At 39.2% G+C, this 19,294-nt stretch overlaps 1 protein-coding gene across 1 annotated transcript in view; it reads left to right on the plus strand.

Annotated features, from left to right (window-relative positions):
- The window catches only part of CEP128 (centrosomal protein 128), a 419,931-nt gene that overhangs the window by 139,276 nt on the left and 261,361 nt on the right, over nt 1-19,294 (plus strand). The window contains exons 14-15 of the mRNA XM_024736316.1: nt 6,952-7,602; nt 11,549-11,713. Coding sequence (XP_024592084.1) covers nt 6,952-7,602; nt 11,549-11,713 — 816 coding nt within the window. The remainder of the gene's footprint in view (nt 1-6,951; nt 7,603-11,548; nt 11,714-19,294) is intronic.

Raw genomic sequence — 19,294 nt, forward strand, 5'->3', positions numbered from 1 at the left:
AATCATAAATGGTGATACTTTTGCCTTTTTCTTTTACATCTTTATCAGAGTATAATTGCTTTACAATGGTGTGTTAGTTTCTGCTTTACAACAAAGTGAATCAGTTATACATATACATATGTTCAGTTATACATATACATAGGGTATTTGTCTTTCTGTTTCTGACTTACTTCACTCTGTATGACAGACTCGAGGTCTATCCACCTCATTAAAAATAGCTCAATTTTGTTACTTTTTATGGCTGAGTAATATTCCATTGTATATATGTGCCACATCTTCTTTAATTTCATTGACATTTAAGGTAATTATCGATATGTATGTTCCTATTCCCATTTTCTTAATTGTTTTGGGTTCGTTATTGAAAGTCTTTTCCTTCTCTCGTGTTTCTTGCCTAGAGAAGTTCCTTTAGCATCTGTTGTAGAGCTGGTTTGGTGGTGCTGAACTCTTTCAGCTTTTCCTTCCTTGTCTGTAAAGGTTTTGATTTCTCCATCAAATCTGAATGCGATCCTTGCTGGGTAGAGTAAGTGTTGTCCCAGAGGTCTCTTTGACTGTCCTCAGTTCTTGTCATTCTTTTTTCTTTATTTTGCTCTGCAGTAATTATTTCCACTGTTTTATCTTTCAGGTCACTTATCCTTTCTTCTGCCTCAGTTATTCTGCTATTGATTCCTTCTAGAGTATTTTTAATTTCATTTATTGTGTTGTTCATCATTGTTAAGTCCACCTCCTCAATTTGGGATGATTCGTTGTCCATTCAGGTATTCCACAGATGCAGGGTCCATCAAGTTGATTGTGGAGCTTTAAGCCGCTGCTCCTGAGGCTGCTGGGAGAGATTTCCCTTTCTCTTCTTTGTTCTCACAGCTCCCAGGGACTTAGTTTTGGATTTGGCCCCGCCTCTCCTTGTAGGTCGCCGGAGGGCGTCTGTTCTTAGCTCAGACAGGATGGGGTTAAAGGAGCCGCTGACTGGGGGCTCTGGCTCACTCAGGCCGGGGTGGGGGGGGAAGGAAGGGGCATGGAGTGCGGGGCAGTCCTGCGGCGGCAGAAGCCGGCGAGACGTTGCACCAGGCTGATTCGCGCCGTGCGTTCTCCCGGGGAAGTTGTTCCTGGATTCCAGGACCCTGGCAGTGGCGGGCTGCACAGGCTCCCCGGAAGGTGGGTGTGGATAGTGACCTGTGCTCGCACACAGGCTTCTTGGTGGCGGCAGCAGCAGCCTTAGCGTGTCACGCCCGTCTCTGGGGTCCGCGCTTTTAGCCGAGGCTCGCGCCCGTCTCTGGAGCTCCTTTTAGCAGCGCTCTTAATCCCCTCTCCTCGGGCACCAGGAAACAAAGAGGGAAGAAAAAGTCTCTTGCTTCTTAGGCAGGTCCAAACTTTTCCCCGGACTCCATCCCGGTTAGCGAGCTAGTCGGCTAGCCGTGGTACACTAACCCCTTGCGGGCTGTGTTCATGCTGCCCACCCCAGTCCTCTCCCTGCGCTGTGACCGAAGCCCGAGCCTCAGCTCCCAGCCTCGCCCACCCCGGCGGGTGAGCAGACAAGCCTCTCACGCTGGTGAATGTGGGTCGGCACCGATCCTCTGTGCGGGAATCTCCCCGCTTTACCCTCCTCACCCCACTTGCTGTGGTCTTCTCCGCAGCTCAGAAGCTTTCCCCCTCCGCCTCCCGCAGTCTCCGCCCGCGAAGGGGCTTCTTAGTGTGTGGAAACATTTCCTCCTTCACAGCTCCCTCCCAGTGGTGCAGGTCCCGTCCCTATCCTTTTGTCTCTGTTTATTCTTTTTTTTTTTGCCCTACCCAAGTACGTGGGGGAGTTTCTTGACTTTTGTGAGGTGTAAGGTATTCTGCCAGCGTTCAGTTGGTGTTCTGTAGGAGCTGTTCCACGTGTAGATGTATTTCTGGTGTATCTGTGGGGAGGAAGGTGATCTCTGCGTCTTACTCTTCCGTCATCTTCCCCTCGTTGCCTTTTTCTTTTAAAGTGCTTTTTGAAGTCATTGATTTTTATATGTGCTTTGAAAATGATAAAGGAAAAAATCTGAACTTGGATTTTGATCATAATGTATACTTTTCTGAATGTTTCCAAATTCATGTTCTTTTTTATAACATGGATAATGGGAATGATCCCTAGGTTTGGCTTGGTTTTGTCTTGCTTTTCTTGTTGAATTGGCAGAATAATTGGCTTGCCCATGTATTGAGCTTTTTGCTTGATAGTATTTGACTTCAAGAATCTTAAATTGCCGTCTTTTCCTTCTGTGTATTGCCTTCATGCTGAGGGAAATAAAAGAGCTATATGTAATATATACTGTCTTTTAATATTTGAATTTCTTAATGGTTGAAAAGTAAGAAGGATCAGTGCTAAAGTGCATAGTTTTTTAGTGTGTAATTGTTATACACAATTTAAGAAAGGCTAGAGCACTGATATGTTAGTATAATCCGGTAGTCTTTCTGCATGTTCCCTCACATGCAGAAAAATAACCTTTTTTTCTTTAAAAATTTTTCTTGTGTACCTTTTAGTTAATTCAAAAAACTATATATACTGGGCAGTCAGGCCTTGGAGGAATTGGTTCCTGTTCCTATAATGTCCATGGTTTTAGGCCGTATCATTCTTTTGGCTTTACGCCAGCCATTTTCAATCCTCGTCTTATAATCTTCCCTTATAGCTCTTCTTCTATGGAAGCAGTGTTTGGTTAGAACATTCCCTTCCCATTGTTCCTGACTGCTACTCATTTCTCCATTTCGCCTCCACATTTCCCAAGGATTTTCACACCTGGCTTCCCCTCAGCCTATTTCATTACATGTAATTCTTGCCAGTATCTTCGGTGATTTCCAAGTTCAAGTCAGCAACCCATTGAACTCTGTATCCTTATACTTCACTAATTTCCTCTTTTATGGTGACCTTCAAATCACTCAGCAGCTAATTTCAATGGCTAAGATTTGTCATCATCTGTAATTTCTCTGTGTTCAGATCTTTTGTTCTAACATTTCAGCCTCTGTCCACATTTCTTTTATTCCCTTTTCCTCTTTTAACTGTTACCATCTGCTTTGGATCTTTCCACATTCCTTTGGTTGACCAGCTGTTTCCTGGAATCGGTTTTTTCCTGTCAGACTGGACTTCGTGAAAAGCTACTCTGACGACATGTTCACCAGCATCTTCAATTTCTTGCTTCCACCTCACACATTTTACTGATGTTCAATTTGGAATCAACCCAACTCTCTAGTTTTTCTGTTCCTGCTCTTGAGTGGTACTAGCAAAACTTACGTAGGATATCAGTTGGCTCCTATAGTGGTCTTGGTTACCTCCCTGACCGCACCGCAATTCATTCCATTACATTAAAAAATTAATGTAGGCCAGTTACTATGCATATAGCCCTCGTCTGATCAAGAACTATTCTTCTTCTGAAGAATGAACTATGAAGTCTGTTGGGGAGCTTCTGGTAAACATTTACTCATTCCTAAAAAGAGATAACACTAAGAGGGAGATGTTCCTCTTCTCTGAACATTGTTATATTTGGCTGTGATGTCTGAAATGGCTGAAGCTATCTTGCTATGGTCCTGAGAATGAAGCCTCACTCCAAGGGAGGGTACTACTGAGAACAGTGCAGAGAGGTGGATCTAGAGCTTTGACATACTGTGGAGCAGTTCTGCCTGGAATGATAATAAATTACCTTGTAGTTTAAGCCAGCTTGAACTGGAGTTTTCCCTTGCTCTCAGCAGAAGAAATTCAAGCTTATGTGAAACATCAGTTCTAGGAGTAAGGAGCTATAAGTTAAAGAACCTAAAATGTAAGGTTGATTAAGTGGAGAAGTGGGGTCAGGACAGGGAGGATCGTACTTCTCTAAAGGAATAATTGGAAAACCTTGCCATGCTGTTGATTGAACCATCAGAAGTCATACCTTGGGACCTTGATGCTGTGCTTCAGGGGATGGTATTAAGTGACCAGTAGAAAAACTTTAGGATGTTGGAGTCTGTTGTGTACTTATTGCAGCCTTCAGAAAAGTCCTGGAAGGCAAAGACAAGTATAGGTTGAAACTGATCTGTCTAAAAGCAGAGAGCAAGATTTGGGGGCATTGGGAGACTGAAAAATCTGCAATCTATAATCCGCATTTACGGAATCTGATAATTTGGAGTTGGAAAAGCCAAATTGTTTATCCATGCTGAAGTTAGTCCAAGCAAGAGAGAGAGGTAGGAAACTTAGCAGAAATTTAAATGAGGTAAAAAAAAACAAGCCTGATTTTTCAGGCCCCTTTCAAGTTCTCCTATTTAAGTGCTTCTGGCCAGACAAAGGAGACCCAAGTCCATTGTTTTGAATTCCCACAAGATAAAGGCTAGTGAACTGAGGGCCCCTGGGAATGTCCAGGATACTGAGGTAGCGGTTAAGACACTGACATTTTCAGACTCGGAGTCAATGTCTAGACAAAATGTTGGGCTATGGCTACTAGCCAAGCATTAACCAAAAGAAAATAGACAGAACTTACTTAGCTTTTAGTATCTATATTGCCAAAGAAATTCTAAACTTGACCAACATAGTCGGAGACTGTCCACCCAAAGGCTGTCACGTTGGTCATGAATTGATGTAATATTTGGAACACTGAAGCTGAGGGCGAAACATGGAGAGTTGTAGAGTATGAGAGCCTGAGCTTTGAAGGACTCTTCTTGAGACACCCCATCTCTGGTCTTCCCATCATGTGAGAAAAATAAATATCCTTGCTGTTTAAACCACCTTACGGTATTTTGAAATCAAAGACATTTTATGTGCTAGGACCATCTTGGAAATATGATTTTTATCTTCAGGGCTACATGGAAGTCTCTTAACTCAGGGCCAGGGGCCTATGTTATCTGTTCCAAACATTAGTCACTATATTTATGCACCCTCCCCTCATTCTAAGGTCCCTCCCACATTACCCTTACAGCCAAGACTGGATTCTGTCAGTTTTTGTCTTCTTTTGTGTGGTTTGTAGAGTGACCTCCCAAAGATGTGTCAGCCTAACTCCTGGAATCTGTGAATAAGATGAAATATCACTCCCATGATTATGATATGTTACTTGGCAAGTTGATTTTAAGATAAGGAGATTATCTGGATGGACCTCATCTAATCACAGGAGTCCTTCAAAGCAGATAAATTATTCTGGCTGTTGGGAGAAAGGGAAGTCAGAAGGATTCAAAACATGATAAGGGTTCAGTGTGGTGTTACTGGCTGCAGAGACAGAGGAGTCCATGAGCCAAGGAGTGTGGGTGGCCTTCAGAAGCTCAGAAAAACCCCTGGCCCAAAGCTAGCAAGGAAACATGTCCTAGGTCCACAGAACTAAATTTTTCCAACACCATGAATGAACTTGCAAGTGGATTCTCCCCCCAAAGCCTCCAGCTAAAAGCCCAGGTTAGCTGACACCTTGCTTTTAGCATTAGGAGACCAGAGGCAGAATACCTTGTCAGGATTTACGACCTCTGGAAAACAATGAGATAATAAATGGGTGTTGTTTTAAGCCACTAAATTTGTTGGAATTTGTTACACTGCAATAGAAAAATAATACATCCACCCTTAGGCTTATCTATATTCCTAGCCATTTTTCCTGCGTTAAAATCTTTCTTCTAGAGTAAACTCTGTCATCTGTGTTCCAGACTCTTTTCAACCCAGGGACATTGGGTTATCAGTTATCCCCTCTCTTCACAGCTTTGATCACTATCTTGCATAAGTACCTCCCTGATATCCTGGTTTCTCCTTGAACTTAAATCCCACCCCCACTTTTTGTTTCTCCCTTCCCACTAGTCTTTATCACAACCCTTTGATGTAGCTTTTATTACTATCTTTATAAAGATAAATAATTTCTTTAAGGCCATAGAACTGCTTATGACTGGACTGAGAATCAAATTCCGTTCTCCTGGTCAGAGTTCAACTGCTTAATCCCCTCCTTTTATTATTTCTCATGTTAGCTTCATGCTGATTCTCCCAGTTAAAATGAGAGGGATTTGAGGAAACTATTTTTTTTGGAGTGATTGACTCATTACATTTTATCATGAATTGTTTCACACTGCAGTGTAAAATGTCAAGTATAAAAATGCCTTGAAACTGTTTGCATCTTAACTCATTATTTCTAATTCTAAAATGAATCTTAATTTTTTTTTTTTTCCGGGTTCAAGCCATGGTAGGCATCAGTAACCAGGTATAGAAATGGTCTTGGTGCCAGTGTTGGGGCGGGGGTGGGGGGGCAGTTTCAGCCTCCTTAGCTGCTGGCTTTTTTGTTTGCATTGATGGATGGTGAGGATTAGCAGGTTAGTTCTTAGCTGCCGTCCCTCAGTGTCAGCCCTAACCCCCTAAAAAGGCTGGCAAAGGGCGATGGCCTTCTGGTCCTTTGACTTTTCTTGTGAGTCCTTTCCCAGCCTCTCCTAATCTTAAACTCATTTCTACCTTCATGGGACTTGAAGACTCCCTGTTAACATACTGGTGTGTTTCTTGTCACTGTGAACATTACTTGATTAATAATGACTGATTGTACCAAAACCTTTCGTAGATTATATTTGTTTGCTTCCCTGTATTATCTTCTGAATCTGTTTTGTATCTGTTTTGAGGTTTCTCCTTTTAAAAAGTGTGCCATTGAAATGCAAATCATGTTACTTTAAGTAACACTGTATTATTTCAACCTCTGGTAAATTATAATTGGAGCCTTTTTTCCCCCATTCTTTTGATCAATTTTATCTTACATTTAAATAATTATTTATGATCATGGATTGATATGTTTTGGTGATGAAAATCTGAAACATATGTCTCAGTGTGGTACTACTTCAGAGCAATTGTACTTTTCTTCCTTTTTCTAGCCTAAAAAGTATTTTTCATTAAAAAACCAGAAAGAAGTACAAAATATTATTTTATGAAGTTTTCTTCTCCTTGTGGCTTAAACCTTATTTTTGTTTTCTGGCAGTGTATATGGTGAATTTTACAGTAATTTTTGCTTTCTGTTCCTAACCCAATAGATTCTAAAAGAAAAGGATGAATTGAAAAGCCAGCTTTATGCAGCATTACAACAAATAGAGAATCTTCGAAAGGAATTGAATGATGTGCTAACCAGGCGCGCCCTTCAAGAGGAGGAGCTTCACTGTAAGGAGCAGAAACTAAGTGATGTTAAGTCTCATCAAGCTGACCTTGAACTAGAAGTCAGGGATTCCCTGGATACCATCCATAGGCTAGAAAGTGAATTGAAAACGCAGAGTAAGATTCAAAGCCAGATGAAAGCTGAGAAAGCGCACCTGGAGGAAGAAATTGCAGCGCTGAAGGAGAGCCAGGCCAAGGACCAAGCTCAGCTTCTTGAGATGCAAGAGGCCATCAAGGACTTGAGTGCCATCCGGGCAGATCTCGCCAATAAATTGGCAGAGGAACAGAGAGCCAGGAAAGAGGTACTCAAGAACCTCTCTGACCTCAAGACACAGGCAAAATCCAAAGACGAAGAAACAGCTACAATCGTTACACAGTTAAAGCTGGAAAGAGATGTTCACCAGAGGGAGCTGGAAGATCTCACATTCTCATTGCAGAGTATGAAAACTAAACATGAACAGAGTATCCAGGAGCTGATGAAGCACTTCAAGAAAGAAAAGAGTGAGGCCGAGAATCATATTAGGACACTGAAGGTACCCGCACTGAATTATCCTGATGATACTGGAGGAAATTTTCTGGTGGCTCATGAAGTTAATAAAGCGTAAACTTTTAGAGATCATTCTGTATTCCCAAGCACTGAAGGGAAGATAGAACTAACAATAAAGAGGCTTATTCATGCCTGTTCGGCCAGGTTGAAATGAGTTATAGCAGCCACCTGGAAGCACCTAGTTCAGAGCACTGAAGCCCTATAAAAAGAACGTTTAGCTATTTTGGGAGTTCAGGAAAGGCAGAGGCGGCAGTAAGTCGTGGACCTGAAACGTGCCCTCATTCAACGTTTATGATCTCCTAAAATATAAAAGGCAAAGACTTGTCAAGGCCATAGAAGCTATAACCATGGTCCTTATTGGTATGGTAACTAAAGTGGATCAGCTTATGGGTTTTGTAAACCCAAGGCTTTTGAGATTTACCCCTTCTTTTCCAAATCAAAGTTGCCTGGGTAAATGCATAATTGAGATCTTACATTTGGGGAAATATCACCATGCAGGGGAATCATTTCATAACATGATTGTCAGGAGTGTGATAAATCTATCCCTCCTTCCTGCTTTAGTTTTTCTCCATAGCACTCATCATCATATATAGATTCCATACTTTTAATTTTTTAATCTCTGTTTATTAGTATGAAAACACCATGAGGACTGGATTGTCTTTTCCCTCAATCTGCAGGAGGAAAAAGGCTACCTAATCTTTCAAGGCCCAATTAATTTTTCACTTCTTTTATGGATTCACTGAAGATGGCATATATCTCAACTGAGGTTGGGATAAATCTTTCTATTCTCTGTGTTTCCATAGCTCTTTTTTGGAACTGCTAGTACAGCACATTTAGGCTGCCTTATATTATGGTGTGTTTGTTGTGTCTTCATACATCTCCAGAGGGGCAGGTAGCAGGTCTTAGCCATTTTTGCATCCTCTTATGGCGTCTAGCATGATGTTTGAGACATACAGAACATGTTCCGTGGATGTTGGGTTAAAATGTTTGAAAAGCTAGAAATCAGAGGATTTGCTGCTGACTTGCTTTGTGATCTGTCTGGTTTGGCTCTTTCCCTGTAATGTGGTAAAATTGCTTTCCTCATCCAAAGGAAGTGCTTTGTATTTGTGTATAGTGAGGTGACAATAAAGCTTTAAGAAATTACCTGTATATAAAGAAGACACCGTTTAGAACTATTCTGTAGATTCTCCAAAAACTTTAGATTTTTTTTTTTAATTCGGAAGACTGAGATGCGGAAGGATATTATAGTTACTCTATAATGTGGTACAAAAGAAGCATATGAGCTTAACAGGAGAACCAGAGATCGTGAAAGCCCACTACTCTTCTCTTAAACCGAATAAGTTACCCATAGGAACAGCCCCACCTCATGCTATTTTATGAATATAATTCCGTACTTTTGACTCATTTATATTAATTAACAGGAGTTGATAGCAATGGTTGTCATCGAAGGTTTAATATACTGAGTTATGTATAAGAGGGCTTTTGATAAATAGCTCTGTAAATGTTACATTTCTTTGTCTTTTGGCTTCACCTTAATCTGTTACTTTTTCTGAGTCTAATAAGTGTGATACATTACCCATATTTTTTTCTCTGCAGAAGTTATATTTTTCCCCATCTAGATTTACCCTTCTCATGCCTGTTTTTTTTTTTTTTTTTTTTGCGGTACCGAGGCCTCTCACCGCTGTGGCCTCTTGCGTTGCGGAGCACAGGCTCCGGACGCGCAGGCTCAGCGGCCATGGCTCACAGGCCCAGCCGCTCCACGGCACGTGGGCTCCTCCCAGACCAGGGCACGAACCTGCGTCCCCTACGTTGGCAGGCGGACTCTCAACCACTGCGCCACCAGGGATGCCCTCATGCCTGTTTTTAAATTTAAATGTAAACTATTTTTATGAAATACTCTAGTTGCTATTAATATTTGAAGGATATTGGGTTATCACCTTATTACGATTTCAACAAAAATAGTTTTGTAGGAGCCCTTATTGGAATCAGAAGACCAAGAGTGGAGTTCTGTATTTTTGCCATTTGCTGGCCATATGATCTTGGTCAAGTTACTTAACCTTTTTGTACTTTATCAGTAGAATGGAAACAGTAATGTCTTTCTCTATCACAGGGTTTTTTTGAGTGTTATATCACTTTGTAAACCCTAAAATGAAATGTAAATGTAATAATGAAACTACAACAAGAAGTAAGTTCTTAGTCAAACTTAGGCATTACTGTGCTTATAACTGTTTTAAAAATAGGTTCTCCGGGGGCAAAGAGGGGAACCCTGATTTGTAGCATTTGCCAAGTTCAGCAGTATAAAAACCCCCATTTGGCTGTTTTCAAGCTATCAAACAACATCACTGGAGGCAGAGTTGGGAAGAGATGAGCACAGTTGGTTCCTGAGTGTCTCTATGAGCTGGCCCAGACACCACTGGCCTTGGGGGAAAACTGTCTATACCTACACTTTTTATAAGACACAAAAAATGCTAAGTATTCTACTGAAACTTAAAATAATGAACAATTTTCCTGATAAGAGACTTTATCTTGTAAGTTTATTTTTGGGTAGTGAATACAGGATTCCTCATTAAAAACATCAGTTCTTTTGTTAACTCAAAGTGGCATCAAGTCTTAGCTGAAATTTGTGGGGTGACTAAGGTATAGATTCTTGTCTGAAACTCACAAAACTTCTTCCTTTTGGGAAATTGCTTCCAGCAATTACGTTCCTATGTACTTGATTATATACATATAATAAACTTATACAAAGGAAAGAAACAAATATATTTTAGGCATTGAAACATGTAATTTAAACAGATTCTATGTGGGTGCTTACAGGCTGTCAGTAACTGGTAGGTGTAACTAGTTAACATTGCAAGTTGCGCCCAGCTGGTTTTTAAAACCGTACGATATACGTACCTTTTAAAGGCAGTGAGGCAGAGCAGCTGAAAACATGGACAGTAGAGAGAATTCCTGCGTTCAAATCCTGGCTCTGCTTTACTCACTACATAGCCTTTGGCAAATGATTAGTGTTCTGCTTCAGTTTCAAAACAGGAGACAATAACAGTGTCTCCCTAGTCAGGTTGTGGTGAGGCTGGAATGAGGGACAACTATACGAAAACGTCTTAGAGCAGTGCCTGACATATAGTCAGTATTTACATTGTTGTTATTTTAAGTCTTTAACTTCATATGCCTGGGAAATCCTTATTGAATCCCATCCTTCATATGCCTGGCAAATCCTTATTGAATCCCATCCACAGATTATTCCTGTTATTTTTTTTTTAAAGCTGATTCTGGTTATGTTCCAAATAATAAATGAAAACGAGGTACTTTATTGCACTATTGGTACTGAAATAATCACTGGTATACTCTTTCATATTAAGTTATTTATAGTTTTTTGGCTACTCTGATCCATAATCTTTTTAGCCCCACAAGAGTGGTATTAATAATTACATTGTACAAAAAATACGCAAGCCTTTCACAAAAACGAGAGTGTAGCTTGAATAGGGATATTGTTAAGCTCCTTTTATAGATGAGGAGACTAATCAGGCAGTAATGTCCCATAGTATATCCTTATGGGGACATTTCTCTAATAACCCTTCCCCTCTCAGCAGTTAGTGTCCCTTCTTTGGGTTGCACATACCTCTGCTTGCACCTTTATTAAGCACTTCTTGTTCATCGTTGTCAGAATTGACTGTTGTATCTGTCTCTTTTACGGTTCATGCCTGTTATCTTCAGCACCTAGTAGAGTACCTGTCACTTAATTGGTTGCTCAGTGAATGCTAAGGAGAGATTGACCACATGCAAAGAATGTTTCCTTTGCATGTATGTTTATGTGTGAACGCTTAGAGGTAGTAAAATCTCAAAGTGTTTGCCCACTGATATAATGTGGAATTTGTTTTGTGTACAGCTTGGCTGTGGCCAGTGGACTTTCTCTTTTCTCCTTTTTCTCTCAGGCAGAAAGCTTAGAAGATAAGAATATGGCTAAAGTCCAGCGTTCTCAGCTAGAGAAGTTGAAATCACAGTATGACAGGCTGACAGAGGAATTAACTCAGAATGAAAATGAGAACAAAAAACTGAAGCTAAAATACCAGTGTTTGAAGGACCAACTAGAAGAAAAGGTAAAAATGTGAATGAACTCTAATTTAAAAGACTTTTTTGAATTTCTTCTAGTGTTTCTCCTAGAACATAGTTTATGTACTACTAAATGCTAATTGTTAGGCTTTAATAGCAATTTGTATTGGTGCCAGAAGACATCATAGAAGTTTATTAGAATGCGGTGACTTTTATTCTTTCAACCAACTAGTAACCTTCTAATACTTTTGATTTTAAATTTCTTCTGGATCTTAAAATAGGCATTTAGAGGCAAGGTAGCAAAGAAAGGAATTATGGTTTATTGAAGACCTACTTTATGGCAAGTATTTATGCCAATTGATTTACATATGTATACTCATTGAATTCTCACAACTCTTTGGGTTAGATTTTATTGATCCCTGTTAACCTATGAAGAAACTGAGGTACAATATATAACAGATGAGGTGGTCACTGTGCACTAGGCACTTTAATGCTCATAGTCATGTTATGAAATCAATACTATTTTGCTCATTTTTGCAGTTAAAGAGACTGAAACTTAAGAAGGTTGGCAACCTTGGAATGTTCCCAGCAGGCTCACTGCTTTCCTATCAGTAGATGCGTAAAATTTGGGGGGTGTCTGCTATATACCAGGCATTGGGTAGAATACTAGGGACTTCTAGAGTCACTACTTTTGTGGCCAAAAGTCAACTAAGAATAGCAGACAGAATACTTAAATTTGCATTCTATGTCTTTACCATCTTCCTAAAAGGATTTGCATTGGAGTGTGATAGAAGTCAAATAGAAAAAAAAAGACTATTAACATATGGATAATAGGATAAGGCAGGATAGACTGGGCCAGATGACTCCTGTTCTTGATAAGGGTTACTAACTAACATCTTTGTTGAAGGAAATATCACTGGGTGGGGTGTCATCAACCTCTAGAAGAAACATTCTTCATGCTTTGCTCATCTTTTCCTCTTTTTGTTGTTTCACTGTATTTTGTATATATTTTTTACCTTTCTAGTAATTGTTAAAATCAAGGAAATAAAATTTAAGTTAGTTTGGAGTTTATGATTAAATGTGCTTAAGTTGCTAAATTTAGGCCTACAATCTTGACAATTGTAATTCAGTTCTTATGTCATGCTTTGTTTTGACTAAGTCTAATGTTCACACATAATTAATGTATCTGTTGCCAGGGTGTAGTTGCTTTGAAGATAATACTAAATTTTCCAACTTTTCCATAATTAAAAGTTAGCCAGAAGATTGTATTAACATGTTTTGTGTTTAATTATTTGCATTTAAGAAAGGGTGGGGGAAATTTTATGTTGAAAGTTTACCTTGTTCTGCTTAAAATAAATGCTTCTCCACTATCTGTGACGTTCCAGGTATGTATGCATTGTCATACATTCATATAAGTGGAACATTCACCTTAGAACAGAGTTTTAAAATTTAAGGATTGTACAGTAGTCCCCCCTTATTAGTGGTTTCCCTTTCCATTGTTTCAGTTACCTACCACGGTAACTGAAATTACCAAATTTGGACCAGTTGCAGTCCAGAAAGATTAAATGGAAAATTCTAGAAATAATTCATAAGTTTTAAACTGCACTTTGTTCTGAGTAGCATAATGAAATCTTGAGCTGTCCCACTTTCTAACACCTGTGATCCCCACCTATCTCAGTCCTCTGCTCCTAACATCCAACCATCCACATCATCATGGCTTGATGATCCAGGATCACCCAAAGCAGGTGATCCTTCTTCTGAGGTATTATCAGAAGGTCAGCAGTAGTTTAATGCTATGTCACAATGCCTACCTCATTCATTTCATCTCATCACATTTTATGTAGGCATTGTATCGTCTCTTATCATCACAAGAGGGGTGAATACAGTACAGTAAGATATTTTGAGAGAGAGAGACCACATTCAAATAACTTTTATTACAGTATATTGTTACAGTTGTTCTGTTTCATTATTAGTTATTGTTGGTAATCTCTTACTGTGCCTGATTTCTAAACTAAATTATCATAGGTAGGTATGTATAATATGTATAGGGTTTGGTACTATCTTCAGTTTTAGGCATCCCCTGGGGGTCGTGGAACATATCCCTCGCAGATAATGGGGGAGTACTGTATTCCTTTGCTATGTACTGACAATCTAGTATGTGGCAGGCATTGTGCTGGATGCTGGGGATGGAATATATCAATAGATAAGACACAGATCTGCAATTGAAAGCTTCTAGTGGGATCATTAAAAGCAAAATCGCCTTTCAGTTGTTAAAACTATATAGTCAATGATAATGGATCCTAATGCAGAGAAAAGATGTGTATGACGTCTAAAATGGTAAATAATCTTAAGGATACATAGACACACACACATATATAAATATACACAGCATATATGCTTGCTTTTCTTTAATATTTTTTGTGTACATGATTGCTATGTAGTTTTGATTGACTTAGCGGTTTGTGTTGGCCTGTTTTCTTAGTATAGTTAGCTATGAATCGAAGTTTCACTGGGTTCAGTCATCTACAGATAGGGCCATTCTCTTCAGAAAGTAGTATAGAATTAGTGGCTATAGACAGAACTTTCAGTATAAATCATTTTCTAGCTGTGTGGCATTAGGCAAGTTGCTTAAAACTCAAAGCCTTGAGAGACAAGACAGCAGAAGCAAGAAGAACTACAGTCATGTAGCCTGTGGAACAAAAACCACATTCACAGAAAGATAGACAAGATGAAAAGGCACAGAGCTATGTACCAGATGAAGGAAGAAGATAAAACCCCAGAAAAACAACTAAATGAAGTGGAGATAGGCAACATTCCAGAAAAAGAATTCAGAATAATGATAGTGAAGATGATCCAGGACCTCAGAGAAAGAATGGAGGCAAAGATCGAGAAGATGCAAGAAATGTTTAACAAAGATCTAGAAGAATTAAAGAACAAACAAACAGAGATGAACAACACAATAACTGAAATGAAAACTACAATAGAAGGAATCACTAGCTGAATAAGAACTAACAGAAGAACAGTCAAATGACCTGGAAGACAGAATGGTATAATTCACTGCTGTGGACCAGAATAAAGAAAAAAGAATGAAAAGAAATGAAGACAGCCTAAGAGACCTCTGGGACAACAATATTCACATTATAGGGGTCCCAGAAGGAGAAGAGAGAGAGACAGGACCCGAGAAAATATTTGAAGAGATTATAGTCAAAAACTTCCCTAACATGGGAAAGGAAATAGCCACCCAAGTCCAGGAAGTGTAGAGAGTCCTATACAGGAAATACCCAAGGAGAAACACACCGAGACTCATAGTAATCAAATTGGCAAAATTAAAGACAAAGAAAAATTATTGAAAGCAGCAAGGGAAAAATGACAACATACAAGGGAACTCCCATAAGGTTAACAGCTGATTTATCAGCAGAAACTCTAGAAGCCAGAAGAGAGCGGCATGATATACTTAAAGTGATGAAAGGGAAGAACCTACAAGCAAGATTACCCTGCAAGGATCTCATTCAGATTCGATGGAGAAATCAAAAGCTTTACAGACAAGCAAAAGCTAAGAGAATTCAGCACCACCAAACCAGCTCTACAACAAATGCTAAAGGAACTTCTCTAAGTGGGAAAGACAAGAGAAGAAAAGTACGTACAAAAACAAGCCCAAAACAATTTAAAAAATGGTAATAGGAACATACATATTGATAATTACCTTAAATGTGAATGGATTAAATGCTCCAACCAAAAGACACAGTCTTGCTGAATGGATACAAAAGCAAGACCCATATATATGCTGTCTACAAGAGACCCACTTCAGACCTAGGGACACATTCAGACTGAAAGTGAGAGGATAGAGAAAGATACTCCATGCAAAGGGAAATCAAAAGAAAGCTGGAGCGGCAATACTCATATCAGATAAAATAGACTTTAAAGAATGTTACAAGAGACAAGGAAGGACACTACATAATGATCAAGGGATCAACCCAAGAAGAAGATATAACAATTATAAATATATATGCACCCAACATAGGAGCACCTCAATACATAAGGCAACTGCTAACAGCTCTGAAAGACGAAGTCGACAGTAACACAGTAATAATGGGGGACTTTAACACCTTACTTATGCCAATGAACAGATCATCCAACAGAAAATTAATAAGAAAACACAAGCTTTAAATGACACAATAGACCAGATAGATTTAATTGACATTTATAGGACATTCCATCCAAAAACCACAGATTACACTTCCTTCTCAAGTGCGCATGGAACATCCTCCAGGATAGATCACATCTTGGGTCACAAATCAAACCTCAATAAATTTAAGAAAATTGAAATCATATCAAGCATCTTTTCTGACCACAATGCTATGAGATTAGAAATCAATTACAGGGAAAAAAACGTAAAAAACACAAACACATGGAGGCTAAACAATACATTACTAAATAACAAAGAGGTCACTGAAGAAATCTAAGAGGAAATCAAAAAATACCTAGAGACAAATGACAATGAAAACAGGATGATCCAAAACCTACAGGATGCAGCAAAAGCAGTTCTAACAGGGAAGTTTATAGCTATACAAGCCTACCTCAAGAAACAATAAAAATCTCAGGTAAACAATCTAATGTTACACCTAAAGGAACTAGAGAATGAAGAACAAACGAAACCCAAAGTTAGCAGAAGGAAAGAAATCATAAAGACGATAGCAGAAATAAATGAATGAGAAACAAGGCAAACAATAGCAAAGATCAATTAAACTAAACGCTGGTTCTTTGAGAAGATAAAGAAAGTTGATAAACCATTAGCAAATAAGTTGCAGGATACAAAATCACTGCACAGAAATCTCCTGGATTCCTGTACACTAATGATGAAAAATCTGAAGAGAAATTAAGGAAACACTCCCATTTACCATTGCAACAAAAAGAGTAAAATATCTAGGAATAAACCTACCTAGGGAGACAAAAGACCTTTATGCAGAAAACTATAAGACACTGTTGAAAGAAATTAAAGATGATACCAACAGATGGAGAGATACTGCATGTTCTTGGATTGGAAGAATCAGCATTGTGAAAATGACTCTACTACCCAAAGCAATCTACAGATTCAATGCAATCCCTATCAAATTACCAATGGCATTTTTTACATAACTAGAGCAAAAAATCTTAAAATCTGTATGGAGACACAGAAGACCCCGAATAGCCAAAGCAATCTTGAGGGAAAAAAGCGGAGCTGGAGGAATCAGACTCCCTGACTTCACACTATACTACAAAGCTACAGTAATGAAGACAATATAGTACTGGCACAAAAACAGAAATATAGCTCAGTGGAACAGGATAGAAAGCCCAGAGATAAACCCATGCACCTATGGTCAACTAATCTATGACAAAGGAGGCAAGCATATACAATGGAGAAAAGACAGTCTCTTCAATAAGTGTTGCTGGGAAAACTGGACAGCTACATGTAAAAGAATGAAATTAGAACACTTCCTAACACCATACACAAAAATAAACTCAAAATGGATTAGAGACCTAAATGTAAGACCAGACATTATAAAACTCTTAGAGGATAACATAGGAAGAACACTCTTTGACATAAATCACAGCAGGATCTTTTTTGATCCACCTCCTAGAGTAATGGAAATAAAAACAAAAGTAAACAAATGGGACCTAATGAAGCTTTTGCAAAGCAAAGGATACTACAAATAAGATGAAAAGACAACCGTCAGAATGGGAAAAACTATTTGCAAACGAATCAATGGACAAAGGATTAATCTCCAAAATATGTAAACAGCTCAGGCAGCTCAATATTAAAAAAACAAACAACCCAATAAAAAAATGGGCAGAAGACCTAAATAGACATTTCTCCAAAGAAGACATACAGATGGCCAAGAAGCACATGAAAAGCTGCTCAATATCACTATTACGGAAATGCAAATCAAAATTACAATGACGTATCACCTCACTCCAGTTAGAATGGGCATCATCAGAAAATCTACTAACAACAAATGCTGGAGAGGGTGTGGAGAAAAGGGAACCCTCTTGCACTGTTGGTGGGAATGTAAATTGATACAGCCACTATGGAGAACAGTATGGAGGTTCCTTAAAAAACTAAAAATAGAATTACCGTATGACCCAGCAATCCCACTACTCGGCATATACCCTGAGAAAACCATAATACCAAAAGACACATGTACTCCAATGTTCATTGCAACACTATCTACAATAGCCAGGTCATGGAAGCAACCTAAGTGCCCATTGACAGATGAATAGATAAAGAAGATGTGGTACATATATGCAATGGAATATTACTCAGCCATAAAAAGGAATGAAATTGGGTCATTTGTAGATCCGTGGATCAATCTAAAGACCCTAGAAAAATGGTACAGATGAACCGGCTTGCAGGGCAGAAATAGAGACACGGATGTAGACAACAAACATATGGACACCAAGGGGGGAAAGCGGCAGTAGGGTGGTGGTGGTGGTGTGATGAATTGGGAGATTGGGATTGACATGTATACACTAATGTGTATAAAATCGATATCTAATAAGAACCTGCTGTATAAAAAAATAAAATTCAAAAAGCAAAACAAAACTCAAAGCCTCAGTTATATCATCCTTAAAACAGGTGTAATAATAAACTCTATTATTGAATTAAATGTGAAAATGTATATAAAGTGCTTGGCTGAATTTCTGATACCTGATAAGGTATCGATTAGCAGCTGCCATTATTTTGTTATTGTTTTGTTACCAAATAGATGCCAATTAATGGTTCAGCCCAGCAATAAATCAGCAAGCATTGATTAACTACCCAATAATGTGTCAGGTATTAAGGGCCAGGGAACTGGGAGTAAGACTTACTGTGGAACTATGCTGATTGGAAGTTTACAGCCTGACTGTGTTGAATCACTTGAGATGATGGTCCACAAAGAGGCACCGATGTGGGAAGAGCTGGCATTTCTATCAGCAAGTGATATTGCAGGCATGTTTGTTAAGCAAACCAAACAGGTGGGCAGGTTTGTAATTATGTTTGCTATTTGAAGACAGGAACCAAGTCTTGGTTGTTTTTTTTATCTCCAAGACGAGGCCGAGAGCCTGACACATGGTAGGTAATTTTTTTTGCGATACGTGGGCCTCTCACTGTTGTGGCCTCTCCCGTTGTGGAGTACAGGCTCTGGACGGGCAGGCTTAGAAGCCATGGCTCACTGGCCTAGCTGCTCCGCGGCATGTGGGATCTTTCCGGACCGGGGCACGAACCCGCGGACCCTGCATCTGCAGGCGGACTCTGAACCACTGTGCCACCAGGGAAGCCCATGGTAGGTAATTTATAAGTAAATTGTGGTTGAAGAGATAGGTGTGTATACACGCAAGTACGTACACATATGTTTACATGATGATAAAAAATATCAATAACCTATGGATATGTATGTACATTCATTCTCCCTCTCTCTCCCCCTCCCCCTCCCTCCCCCTCTCTGTCTCTCCCCCATTTCCCTTCCCTCTATGAGTGTGTATGTTTTTTTGTTTTTTATTTTTTAACATCTTTATTGGAGTATAATTGCTTTACAATGTTGTGTTAGTTTCTGCTTTACAACAAAATGAATCAGTTATATATATACATATGTTCCCATATCTCTTCCCTC

This window comes from Neophocaena asiaeorientalis, unplaced genomic scaffold, assembly GCF_003031525.2.
Source record: "Neophocaena asiaeorientalis asiaeorientalis breed wild unplaced genomic scaffold, Neophocaena_asiaeorientalis_V1.1 scaffold152, whole genome shotgun sequence".
Classification (NCBI taxonomy): Eukaryota; Metazoa; Chordata; class Mammalia; order Artiodactyla; family Phocoenidae; genus Neophocaena; species Neophocaena asiaeorientalis.